General features: G+C 40.9%; 1 protein-coding gene across 3 annotated transcripts in view; it reads right to left on the bottom strand.

The window, feature by feature from the left end:
- FSTL4 (follistatin like 4) overlaps window positions 1-13,418 on the bottom strand; it is a 645,791-nt gene that overhangs the window by 42,728 nt on the left and 589,645 nt on the right. For all 3 annotated transcript variants that reach the window (XM_089530298.1, XM_089530316.1, XM_089530307.1), the window contains exon 8: window positions 11,459-11,579. In XM_089530298.1, coding sequence (XP_089386424.1) covers window positions 11,459-11,579 — 121 coding nt within the window. The remainder of the gene's footprint in view (window positions 1-11,458; window positions 11,580-13,418) is intronic.

The following is a 13,418-nucleotide window of genomic DNA, read 5'->3' as shown; positions in this document are numbered from 1 at the left end:
TTACTGGATATACTGAATATATAAAATTGGTAACTGAAATCTCTCATCTGTACCACAAAGCCATAAAGAAAGATGGGAAAGCACAATGAATGTTCAAGCAGCCCTAGAGAAAGGGTTGATTTGGTCAGTCTGTGAATAAATATTTAAATGGAAAAATTAAAAAAAGGAATGTAATATGAGGCTGATAACAGTGTGGGGCCAGCTGCAAGGAGTAGGACAGGAAGACAGAAGGACCTATATAATAATATGGTTCAAAAATGCCCAGACTTTTTAACTAAGTTCTGTGCTCCAACTGGCCAGGATAAGCCCAATTAACCCTCTGCTGTCCTACTTTTTCAGCTGCCATAAAAATATCTGTTTTTCTCTTGTCCTCCCACTTTCCCCCTTCAACGTTGGTTCACTTTGACTGGTATAAACTAGGTTTGAAGTGCAAAAGAATTTAATTGCCATTAACTCGGGGGTGGGTGGGTAGGCGGTGGAGGAATGGAGAAGAAGAGACAAAATATTGCCTTTTCCAGTTTGTTATTGTTGTGCACCTTGAAGTCAAGGTACTGTGAATGAAGAGTTTTCTTGGCAAGAATTGTTCAGAGGAAGTTTGCCACAGTCTTCCTCCAAGACTGAGAAAGTACAACCTTGGGTTTCAGCCAGTGGATTTCCAGAGTGGCTGTCCAACACTCAAATCACTACACCACACTGTAGTGTACCACACTGGTGTACTGAGTCCCAGTAGACCCAGATAAAAGCAAACTGCTGCAGCATCTTCCTAGCTTGTGTGTTCTTTCTCCTTAATAATTTTTGTCATCTTAACAACACTTTGATGTTGCTTAGCCACATGGGTCCCAAGTTTAATCTGTAAAATGATGAAATGGGGTGGGTTAGAAATATCAGTCACCAAACTGGGCTGTGCCCCAAGGTCTCCAGGGTCACTTAAACAATGCCCCAAGATCCCTTAAGATGTTCAACACTGGGATGTAGAGAACCCATTTCTGCTTATCCCTGTCATGGATCTGATCCAGTACCCCTAATACCTGCAACAAAAGATGGTGGTAAAAATGCAGCTAAAATTACACTCCCACACCATTAGCTTTGCCCATAGCAAGGTAAAAGGAACAAAATTTAGTGCGAGAAGGGAAGATAAGAAATGCTAGAAGCCCTGGTTCAGTTACAAACTGGAAGTTCCCTAGAACAAATCCATTCCCCCTCTGCTCCCGAGAAGCCTCTCACTGGCTGGGACAGGGCACAGGCTACTATGAACAACAAACAGCTTACAATTTTGTAGCTTTGTGAGGAAGAAGATCTCTCTTATTCTCTCCTTCCTTCCTTCCTGTACCTCCTAACAAAACAGTGTCCTTTCCTAAGTGAGGGAATAATATAAGAGGGACCAATAAACATATTTTTAAGATGAAGTATGCAATTCTCCCTTATATCTTTGTAATATAATCTTTGAAGCACTGGTCCCAAACATACTACAGTCCCTGTTTGGCGGTGGTGGTGGGGAATGTGGTGATGAGAGGGGATCACCACCATCTTCACCAGTAGCTTAATGTGAAAAACAGGATCTGCACAGTTGCAGATCCCACATTATTATTTTTTTGTCAAAGAGCATGGCCAATCAGAAGTTTACCTGGCAGTGTTGGGTGTGGGGCATCCCCCAGGAAACCAGACTGCATCAGCCATCACTCTTGTTTCAAAGTGTTCCCCAATGAGCAGCCAGCACTCAGTTGATGCTGACTTTTCATGGGAATTCATTGGGACATTCTGGATAAAAGCAGGTTTGGAGGAATTAATAATAGGAATAATTGAAGCAGTTTGTGGCTGAGGATTAGTGCAGTGTCTTAAGAGAAAAGTGAATTAAGGCTAATTGTGCAACAGCAGGAATCATCTAGGGCCTGGAAGGCTTCATGGGGATGACTTGAGAAGACCTCTCCTCACAGCTTTTCTATTTTGGTCCTTTCAGAGGGAACAGCTTTCCTGCTTTCATTATGGTCCCTCCTGGGGCAACGAACTCTCATAATCCCCCTTTTCCCATGGGTTTCAAATAGATGGGAATGGCTGGATATTTTCCTTTCCTCCTCTGACAGTTAACATCTTTGGAGGAGAGCTACATTCATTATAACTATAGTCTCTATTCTGCTGGGTAGGCCTACTTGGTAGGCCACAGCTTTTCCATGCAATAAGCTCCAGGTACAGATGACTTTCTTGAATATTGACCTCCTCACCTTGTCAAGCTGACATATGATTTCTAGGAAGAAGGATCTAAGCAGGCCTGTCAGCAGACCTCTTGCTTCAACAGACCAGAGGCCAAGTTGGTCATCCCAGGAAATCTTGGCTATATCCTATAACCAGTATAAGTATATAACAGGGGCTAGCAAAGTAATGTTATTCCAGATGTTATTGGGCTGGCATTCTCAGTATCCCTGGTTAGCGTAGCCAATGGTGAGGGATACTGAGAGATGGAATGCCTATTCCTGCTAAATTGGCAAAACAGTGCACAAGGCAGGATGGGTCCCTGACAACCAGTGGCTTTCCAGCTTAGGTGTAACACAAAGAATGACAGGTTCAGATGTAAACCAGTACACTGAAACAGCACTTTGATGTTGCATCCATTATTTAAACTGACATATTGATCATTTGCCTTTGACATGTTGATTCTTCATGATGATAGGAATGTGCTGCTTTTCTGTTTTTCCTCTAAATGCCAGATTGTCATACATTACCATGTTCAAAATGGGCCTCTGTTACTAGAAAGCTCTCCTAAAGGATCTTTGAAATTAGATTGAGGAGCTGACTGCCTTTGGTAGCCATTTCCATGGAAGACATTATGATGATTTATGTCAACTTATTCTACAGTGCAGCAACCAAGGAAAATGATTCCCACTCTAAGGAGTCTTTGGTTTGCAAACTATCTATTTTCATAGCAGATTACTGTTTTATGAGTCTCTTTATCCCTGAAAGAGCTTTCTAGTAGAAATGATAAATGATCTTTCTTTCACAAAGCTTGATGGATAAAATACAAAATCTAATGTGCTATCAGCACATATAAATGGGGACCTGAATGTTACCAGAATACCTGCTTTTCTTTATGTCTTCCATTAACTATTTATGCAAATAAGGTACACTGAACAAGCTTCATTCCCTCTGTCTAACAGAAATAATAAGAAAGATAGTTGAATTCATAGAAACACCAATACTTTTACTTTTCAAAAATTGTGCTGATTCAAATGTTCTTATGCAACAATTTGCAACTATTTCCTGTATTGCATGTCTTCTCCTTTTCCTGCACATCTCAGAGGATCCCTTTCAGTGTTAGGCTGATAGCTTCAGAATTTCAGCAACATGTGACTATGTAATGAGGTTCTGAGTCTACAATACCCCACATGAGCATAGTTCTCTAGTTCTTTGAAGAGATAATGAGAAAGAACCCCTTCACTGGCTTCTTCCTCATGGCTTACATTTTTTCATGCATTTCATGCTTCTGGAGTAAAACTGGAAAGACCAAATTAAGGTTAAACTGGAAGGGTTCCAAAGGGTAGCATATCTATTGCTACTGAGTATTTGCTGATACTGAAAATTCATATATAAAACTGGACAAGTGCCACATACATAGAATATATCAGCCTATATTATGGAATAGAATAGAAAAACAGACCAAACTGATGAAAAGTAGGTTGATAACTGCATAAATTTAATTGATCAAATTAATCTACTGTGTTTGGGGCCAGCAAGATGGTGAGTTGAAGCAAACTGGTAAGGAATAAGGCCCTGTGCAGACTGGCCATTAAGGCCAGCCTGGGGGCAGAGTTGGGGTGTGGTATCCACATGATGCACACTCCGCCTCTGCCTCCAGGGCGCTGTGATGTTGCGCACTGCTCCACACAGCAGGCAGTGTCACGGCGCTCCTCTGGCACTGTGTCCATATGGCACAGTGTCAAAGGAGCACCTTAAAGCTGTGATGCCACAACAATTGTGCCCTTTCCAGGGCACAAAATAAAGCTGCTTTTTGAGGCTCCTTTTTGCACTCTGGAAAGGCTGGATCAGGGCCATGGCTTGTGGTTGCCATGGCCCCAAGTTGGTGCAACTGAAGGCAGCTGCTTGCTGCTCCTTAGGGGCAGTCTGCACAGCTCCTGAGTAGTGAAATGGTGGTGTAGAGCAGCACAATGAGATGTGCTTTGATAGACTGGTTCAAGTTAGCAGTCCATACCTTAAACAAGTCCATAATATTTATGTATTGGATTACATAAATTAATATTTGTTTATGAAGTTGTAAGATAAAAGAGGTTTGAATTAATTAAAATATGTCATCTTGTCCCATAGGAATGCTTTGATTTGGGTTAAAGAGAAGTAATGTTTATGGATGCCTAGTTAGTATTGGTATGCCAACTTGAGGTAGGATCACAGCTCAGTGGCAGAGCTCATGCTTTGTGTACAGAAGATAGCTATTCATCTCCAGGCAGGGCCAGCTTCCACTCCTCCTAATTCCTGGATGTAAGTTCTTCCGTGAAATAAATGAATATATGTTATGACTCAACTTCCTACACCCTGATTCTCTACATATTTTAAAGGCAGAATTTTATATTATTATAAATGAGACTGGAGTTTGTAATACAGTGGAAAGGAGAAGCCAGGCAGAGTCAGACACGCATCCTAGACTTTAGGAGAGCGGATTTCAGTAAACTTAGAGAAGTATTGAGGGCGATTCCATGGTCAGAAATACTAAAAGATAAAGGAGTTCAGGACGGATGGGACTTTCTCAAAAGGGAGATACTGAAGGCACAATTTCAAACAGTTCCAGTGAGAAAGAAAAACGGGAGGTGTCTCAAGAAACCAGGATGGATGACTAAGGAACTTTCAACCGAGCTAAGTTTGAAACGGAACATGTATAAGAAATGGAAAAAGGGGGAAATCACGAAAAAGGAATTCAAAGAAATAGCAGGCATGTGTAGGGGTAAAGTCAGAAAAGCTAAAGCGCAGAATGAACTCAGGCTTGCTAGAGAGGTTAAGAACAATAAAAAGGGCTTTTTTGGATATGTCCGCAGCAAGAGGAAGAAGAAGGAAACGGTAGGGCCACTGCGTGGAGAAGATGACAAAATGCTAACAGGAGATAGAGAAAAGGCAGAATTACTCAACACCTTCTTTGCCTCAGTCTTCTCAGAAAAGGCAAAGGGTGCTCAACCTGAGGATAATGGAGCAGAGGACAGAATAGGGGAATTTCAGCACAGAATAAGTAAAGAGATAGTAGAGGAACACCTTGTTAATCTAAATGAATTTAAGTCTCCGGGACCAGATGAACTCCATCCAAGGGTATTAAAAGAACTGGCAAAAGTAATATCGGAGCCATTGGCAATCATATTTGAAAACTCCTGGAGAACAGGAGAGATCCCAGCAGACTGGCGAAGGGCAAACGTTGTCCCCATCTTCAAAAAGGGGGAAAAAAAGGATCCCAACAATTATTGTCCAGTTAGTCTGACATCAGTTCTAGGAAAGATTCTGGAGCAGATCATTAAACAGAGAGTCTGTGAACATCTAGAAGGCAATGCCATAATCACAAAAAGTCAACATGGGTTTCAGAGAAACAAGTCATGCCAGACAAATCTAATCTCTTTCTTTGATAAAATTACCAGCTTGGTAGATGAAGGGAATGCTGTGGATATAGTATATCTTGATTTCAGTAAGGCCTTTGACAAGGTTTCCCATGACATTCTTGCAAACAAGCTTGTAAAATGTGGGCTAGACAAAGGAACTGTTAAATGGATCTGTAATTGGTTGACCGGCCGAACCCAAAGGGTGCTCAACAATGGCTCCTTTTCATCCTGGAGAGAAGTGACCAGTGGGGTCCCACAGGGCTCTGTCCTGGGCCCAGTGCTATTCAACATCTTTATCAATGACCTGGATGACAGAATTGGGAGCATACTTATCAAATTTGCAGATGACACCAAATTAGGGGGAATAGCTAATACCCCAGAGGACAGGATCAAGATTCAAAATGACCTGAATAGACTAGAAAGCTGGGCCAAAGCTAACAAAATGAAATTCAACACAGAGAAATGTAAGGTATTGCACTTAGGGTGGAAAAATAAAATGCACAGATATAGGATGGGTGACACCTGGCTGAATGAAACTATGTGTGAAAGGGATCTAGGAGTCCAAGTAGACCACAAGTTGAACATGAGTGAACAGTGTGATGCGGCAGCTAAAAAGGCCAATGCTATTTTAGGCTGCATCAATAGAAGTATAGTGTCTAGATCAAGAGAAGTAATAGTGCCACTGTATTCTGCTTTGGTCAGGCCCCACCTAGAATATTGTGTCCAGTTCTGGGCGCCACAATTCAGAAAGGACATTGAGAAACTGGAGCGTGTCCAAAGGAGGGCGACAAAAATGGTGAAGGGTCTGGAAACCATGCCCTATGAGGAACGACTTAGGGAGCTGGGGATGTTTAGCCTGGAGAAAAGAAGGTTAAGAGGTGATATGATAGCCCTGTTTAAATATTTGAAAGGATGTCATATTGAGGAGGGAGCAAGCTTGTTTTCTGCTGCTCCAGAGAACAGGACCCGGAACAATGGATACAAGCTACAGGAAAAGAGATTCCACCTGAACATTAGGAGGAACTTCCTGACAGTAAGGGCTGTTCGACAGTGGAATGCACTTCCTCGGAAGGTGATAGAGTCTCCTTCCTTGGAGGTCTTTAAACAGAGGCTGGATGGCCATCTGTCAGGGATGCTTTGATTTGGATTTCCTGCATGGCAGGGGGTTGGACTGGATGGCCCTAGTGGTCTCTTCCAACTCTACGATTCTATGATTCTATGATTCTATGGGTTATTGGTGTGCAGTCATATTCTGCTAATTCACTGGCTAGCAGTGGGCTATCTCCCTTAGCTAGATAGCATCCAGGAGAAAATTTTAGATCTTGTTCTCTAACTTCCAAATGATGAAATACAAGAAATCCACATAGAAGAATCTCTCTTGCATTGCCTTCTGTAGGTGGCATAGCCTTACTTTGCCACCACTCTTGGATGCATTGTCCTTACACCAGTTGCCAGGACATGTTATCCCTGAGATGACTGAAGAGGGATGTGAAGGAAGTGCATTAAAGGCTGCAGTAAGACACTGTGGAGGAAAATTCTAAGGAGTAATTCAGGAAGCCTCTATGCTGCATAATACATTTTTTTCTTCACAGACTACAGCACTGTTCTGTCAAAACGGATGACCACTCACTTGATATGTTTGCTAACATTTGGTGGATGTTTTGGGCGTATTACAAGGCAAACAAGGAAGAACATTTGTAATGAGAAGGTTTCTTTTTGATACAAAGATGTCTCACAGGATCCCCACCCCCAAAGCTCACTTTCTTGTGCTTTCATCTACAAAGAACACATATCCCCTCCCAGTGTGTTGTATTTGAAAAGACAGGTTGGAGTATTCCTCTGATTTGATCTACTGTCTACAGTATCCAACTCCATATGATCTTCTTTGAAGTTTGGTATAGGTTTCAAAGCCTTTGGCACTTTCATTCTCAGGGATGACAACAATCTATGTTGCTGCCTGACACTGAAGAGCACCAATACATCTCAGAATACACATAGAAGAGTAAACTGTTTCACTTCTCCCCTCTCCTCTGCCCCCACCAGTTATAGATATACACCTTTAAAAAGAAAAGTCTGTTTCCTCCATAAAAATCTGGAAAACCCAAATAGCTGCATATTTACACACTATAATATATACTATGGCCTAGTATAGACCGTCCAAAAAGGGTGGTCTGCCGGTGCCCTGGTTTGCTCTGTGAGGAAGCCTCAGCAGACAAACTGCGTGGCTTTCTCACAGAGCAAAAAGAACCCGCAAAATGCGAGTTCTTTTTGTGGCGCCATAATGATGATGCAGTGCGCCAATGGCCACTCACAACATCATTATGGTGCTGTGACGTGCGGATGCTAGGTGTCCGTCACGTCAAAATGGCAGCGCTTTTGACATACGGAAGAGTTGCTAGGGTTGTGGGGGTCTGTAAGTGACGCCCTGAGGCAACTTTAGCACGTCCTCAAGACGTGTCATGAGGCCCGTCTGTACCGGGCCTATATTAGTCTGAAAATATTCTTTTAAATTAAGTGAATGTGTACCATTCAGGTGCAATTGTGTTCTGCCTGTTAAAGCACAACCAACCATAAGCCTCCCTTCATTTCTTCTCTTAGGTAAAAAAACAACAACAACCCTACTGCAGGCCTATATTTAAAACACTGCTAGGAAACTGAATATAATCTTGTTAATAATGTCACTGGATTAACAGCATCTGTGTGAAAGGCCTCAATTAGTTAGCATGGTGCAGTTGACAATACAGCAAAGGTTCTTACAAATTAAGTCCTTGTGAATCTTCTCAACTGCCCAAGAAGTACATTTGTTAAGTGACAAGAAAAAAACCCAGATGTTCTAAAATTATTTCAGTACTCTCTGTACCTCTATAAAGTGGTCTTTGGCACTTCCTTGGTGTTTCCAACCTTTCTGGAGCCCCTGAGCATATTTGGAATTTTCAGAGGATGCTTTGGCAATTGCTACTAAATGGCTGATACGACAGCATTCCCTCTCACAGCACAGCTGCTGTATCACAGAATACTCTTTTCACAGAACACAAATGTTGTGTCTGAAAGATGAGCAATTTGACCAGAACCTTATTATAACATGCAGATGAGTCTCAGCAACAATATACAGTGGGTTCTTGGTATCCACTCAAATTTGATTCCAGCACTCTGCATGGATAACAACATCCATGGTGTTCAAGTCCCATTACATACAATGAAAGTAAAATGGTGTCCCTTATATAAAAAAATATATATGAATGAATATTTTCAAGCCATGGATGGTTGAATCCATGGATAAAAAATCTGTGATATGGAGGGCCGATTGTACAAAACCACTCATATGAAGTCAGTTGCCGATGGAATACCCATTTCATAGAAAACACACATTCTCTCTTCTATACAACATACTGCCATTCTCCATCTCCTCCATCTTTCTGCCTCAAGCAACACATATAAGAGTACATCTACAGCTAGAGACAGTAGGAAATACACAGGGCATGTCCTACTCTCACCCTGTCTGCCCCATTTTCCAACCCATGGCCTTTCCCATGTCTATGTTGCTTACTTTTCCTGCTTTAAAGCAGCAACATACTGGATCAGCTCAGATACAGCTCAGCCACCAGGTGTCATTCTCTCTCCTCTTCAATCAAAACAAAAGCCTTCTGCTATTTATCAGAGTGCAAATGGACAGCAAAGGCCAAGTGAGCAGCAATAAAGAGTCAGTCAAGAATTCAAAGAAAACCATTTCAATCACAATCTTTTTAGCAGTGGAGATAGATTGAAGAGTGTCACTCTAGGCCTCTGGTGTTGGTTCTGGTGGGAATTACATGAGTGACACAAGTGATCTTCTGCATGGAAAGTGGAGTAGACCAAGACTGCTGCCACACTGCATAATTAATGCAATTTGACATCACTTTAATTACAATGGCTGTAGCCTATGGAATCCTGGGACTTGTAGTTTAATGTGGCATCAGAGCTCTCTGACGGAAAAAGCTAAATATCTAACAAAACTACAAAGCCTAGGATTCCATAGCATTGAGCCATGGCAGTTAAAGTGGTGTCAAATTGCATTAATTATGCAGTGTAGATGGAGCCTAAGAAGTGTAAGGAGCCACCATTGTCACAAATCGCAAGTGGCCAAGAAAAACAGCAAACATGTGTAGTTATTAACAACTGAAAATTGAACTGAAAAAGGTTTATTCATTGAGTGGTGTCTTCTAGACTCAATCATGCTGATATTAAACCCACTGAAATTTATAGGACTTAAGTTAGCCTGAGTAATGTTGTTGCTTGAGCTAATGGACAAAATGTTGCCTGTACAAAAAATCCATGTATATAAACCAACAATTTTTTTCTATTTGTTTTTATTTAACAGATGTATACCCCACTTTCCCTTGTAAAAGTTCAAAGTGGGTGAATTTAGTAGGAGGCTGCAGTCAGGTGTGGCTGAGCATAGCATATTAATTCTGCATGAGTCTGAGCTATATTTACTCCTTGATTTTCCATGCAGCCTCTGAAGACCGCCCCTCCCCCCCAGCCATAATGTGCCTCTTGGGGAGTGGGCAAGATTGGAGAAACCTGTGGCTGCATACCTGTAGCCGGATGCAAAATGATTACCTCAGCACTGAGATCTGCCAGAGTAGAGATCTAAACATCTGGCTAGAGGGACGTAGCCAGGCACTTCTCCAACTCTGCCCACTATTCATGAGGCATGGAATGTGCATGGAAAAGGAACCTTATGTACTGTGCAGTGGAGTCACTAGGGGTGTGCAGGGTGTGCGGACCACACCAGGTGACACCCTAAAAGAAGGTGACACCACTGCTCCTCAAACACCTACCTTTTGGCAGAATGGGCTGTGGCATTCAACTACTTCCTTTTAAAATGCTTTAGGAGATGATGGGAGTAGGGTGAAGCTCAGTGGGAGGAGAAAGGAGAGCCCCCACTAAGTATTTAATATTAAAATTTCAAATTTCCAACATTTTAAAATTTTTAATTCTTTTTTTGGAATTTCTTTAAAAATAGTATTTTTAATTTTTCTTTAAAAAACATATTTTAACCAAATCTTCACTATATATATGTAAATACATTTAGGTCATGCTTATGATATTGTAATTTGAAGGTACAATTTTAATTTGGCTAGTTGTTTATGTCACAATTATTAGCATTACACTTAGTGGTATATGGGAATTATGATTTATGAGTAGCATTAGTGTAAAAAAGCATTGCTAAGGATTTTGACTCAATCTGTCTAATAAAAGGCTTGGGCCTATCAATGAATCTTGGCTAAACATAGACCAAATTAGTTTAATTTAATACAATGTAGACCAAAAAAGCTGAACTATTTAACCCCTCTGTGGTTTTGTTTATGGCTTCAGAATTCTTATTGTATCGCTGGTTTATCTAGGAGGAAGACAAAATCGGGATATTGTTCCTCCAAATAAGAACTATGTCCCCCAAAGAAATTTCCCTTCAATCCTGAAATTTCTAGCATTGCAGAAAGTGAGACAGTAAAAATCACACACCTCTGGAAGTCTTATATTTGCTATGTTCACCATCCCTTGATAACTTTCCCTGCCCTGCCTAAACTGCATTTCTAAATGCTCAGCTGAAGTCTTTAAGTTACTGCAATGCTAGAAATGTGGGGACTGAAGAACAATGTCATTTGTAGGTCAGAATTCTTGTTTTGGATGGCAATGCTCCCAACCTGCCCCCTTCACATAGCTACAATCCTGTATTGTATATTCAGAAATGAGACCAATTTACTATGAAAATCTCTCCTCTGTTGATAGTAATATTTTATGCTTTATTTTGTTGCTTTTGTGAGAAAAATATTAACATTCAGCAATGCTCACAGGAACATTTCAGCGAATTGTCATATGTGCCATTTACTAACCATTCACCTGAAGAATGTGGGTCTGATACAGTTCTTCATAGCCATAGGCATGACACGTGTACTTGCCCATATGAATAGTTGTTACCTTGGTGATGTAAAGAGAATCATCATCTCCAAAATCCTGTAAAGCAGCAAAAGACAAGAGAGGGTGAGAAAAAAAGGAGGCTTATCATTTAGCAACTTTGTTTTAAATGCTACAAAAGCCTAAGCTAATGCTTTAGTTGTTTTGACAGTTGCTTGGCTTTTGGCGGGATTGGAATGCAGAATGCTGTAGTGTTGCTTTCCACTCATTTTGGGGGAGCAGTGACTAAGAGATTGCTTGCAACACCACATAAATCGGATAAACAACTCAGTGAAAATCTGAAAAAGTTGTTCCCACATAAAATAACTGAATATTTGGCAAGTTAAATAATAAGATGGAGTGCTTTGGGAGTGTTTATTTTAATTTATGGAGACTGCTAGCAAAAGCTCTGTGGTCTTCTTAAAAAATGAAGAATTTAAACTGGCTTTCAGTTATTCAAAAATTGCCTTTGCCAATGATTTTTGTTGTTCTGAAAAACCCAGTGGGCTTCCTCACTTTTGCAAACAAGGCAAACCAAGCCACAACTCTTACTCTTCCTTATATGTCTTACTATGTAATTTAGAATGATAATTTTTCCAAAATAGCAGAAATATTTGCTAGGTTTCAAAATGGGGATATTTTGGCCTGGTGGTCTGTCTACTGAATTATTCCAACTGATACAACACAAGCCCACACATTGATGGATCAAAAGAGGCAGTCACGTCTCTTCTGTTTTCATTAGCAGCAGGACTCTGCTGGGCCAAATTATATTTCGCCGATAAAGGACATACATTTAAAAACCATACCTAATTAGCTTAAAGAATTGTTTCCCCCTAATTAGCCCAATGCATGGCACATGAAAAATAAAAACCTTTATATGCACAACTTTAGGGCTTGAATGGAACTCATCTCCAATTATAAAAGGATGCATAAACAATCAAGTGCAAAATAACCACAAATATGAGGTCAAACATATTCAACTCCTTTCTCCCAAGAAATGTATTCAGACTATCCAGAACCAAAATGCAGAATCACAGAATTTAACAACTGAAAGGGAGTTTGAAGGTCCTCCAGTCCCACACATCCTTTACTCTGTGATGGATTCTTGCAACCGAGAGCAGCAGCTGAAGCTATCTTGATGCCTGAGATGGGAAGTGCTACTACCAGTCTCTTGCCATAACTCCTTGCAAAAACCTTTCCTTCAGGGAGAATAATACTGGCACACAAAGCAGCTCATTTTGTTTTCCACAGAGCCAAATGCTCATCTCTGAGGGCTTCCTCATCAAAGCCAGGCATGGTGGGTGGGATGCTATCAGAGATCCCTAGTGTCTCTGAATTTCAGCAGTGTGAAAGTTCCTCCATGTTTGCAGTGGGAAAACAAATCTGCAAGATGTATGTGCCTTGTTTTAGAAGTGAATAATGTTTCTGGAAACTTTGTCCCAACACGCTTCCCATTTTGGGAGTCAATGAAAAGGTGTTATCTCTCCTGCTTACTTGTGTTTGCTGTCCTACCACCAAATTTCAGATGTATATAGTGGCAGCATGTGTACACAGCTGAATCCAAAGAAATTGTGAAATTGGCCCCATATCCCACTGACCCCCTACTCTGAGCTGGGTGAAAATTTGTTTCCATGCAATTTACACCAGGTAGTTTTAGTCCTTTCTTCTGGAGCAACTGAACACAACCCTGTTCAAAATCTAGCATGAAAGGTATTAAGATATTTGAAAGAAAATGTTATGACTCCACTTGAATATTCTCTTCTATAGCTTAAACGTGCTCAGTCCTGAACAATTCCCTTGTCCCCTTACTCTATTCACAATGTTTCTTTCCTTCGGGTATATCATGAGATCTACCAAGCCTATGCTAGAAAATAGGGATCTATAAGAAAATTTTCAGTT

The sequence above is a fragment of the Sceloporus occidentalis genome, unplaced genomic scaffold (assembly GCF_023333645.1).
Source record: "Sceloporus occidentalis isolate IW3139 unplaced genomic scaffold, rSceOcc1.0.p SCAF_1, whole genome shotgun sequence".
NCBI lineage: Eukaryota > Metazoa > Chordata > Lepidosauria > Squamata > Phrynosomatidae > Sceloporus > Sceloporus occidentalis.
Note: the sequence above shows the minus strand (reverse complement) of the source record. Positions and strands in the feature narration are given on the sequence as shown.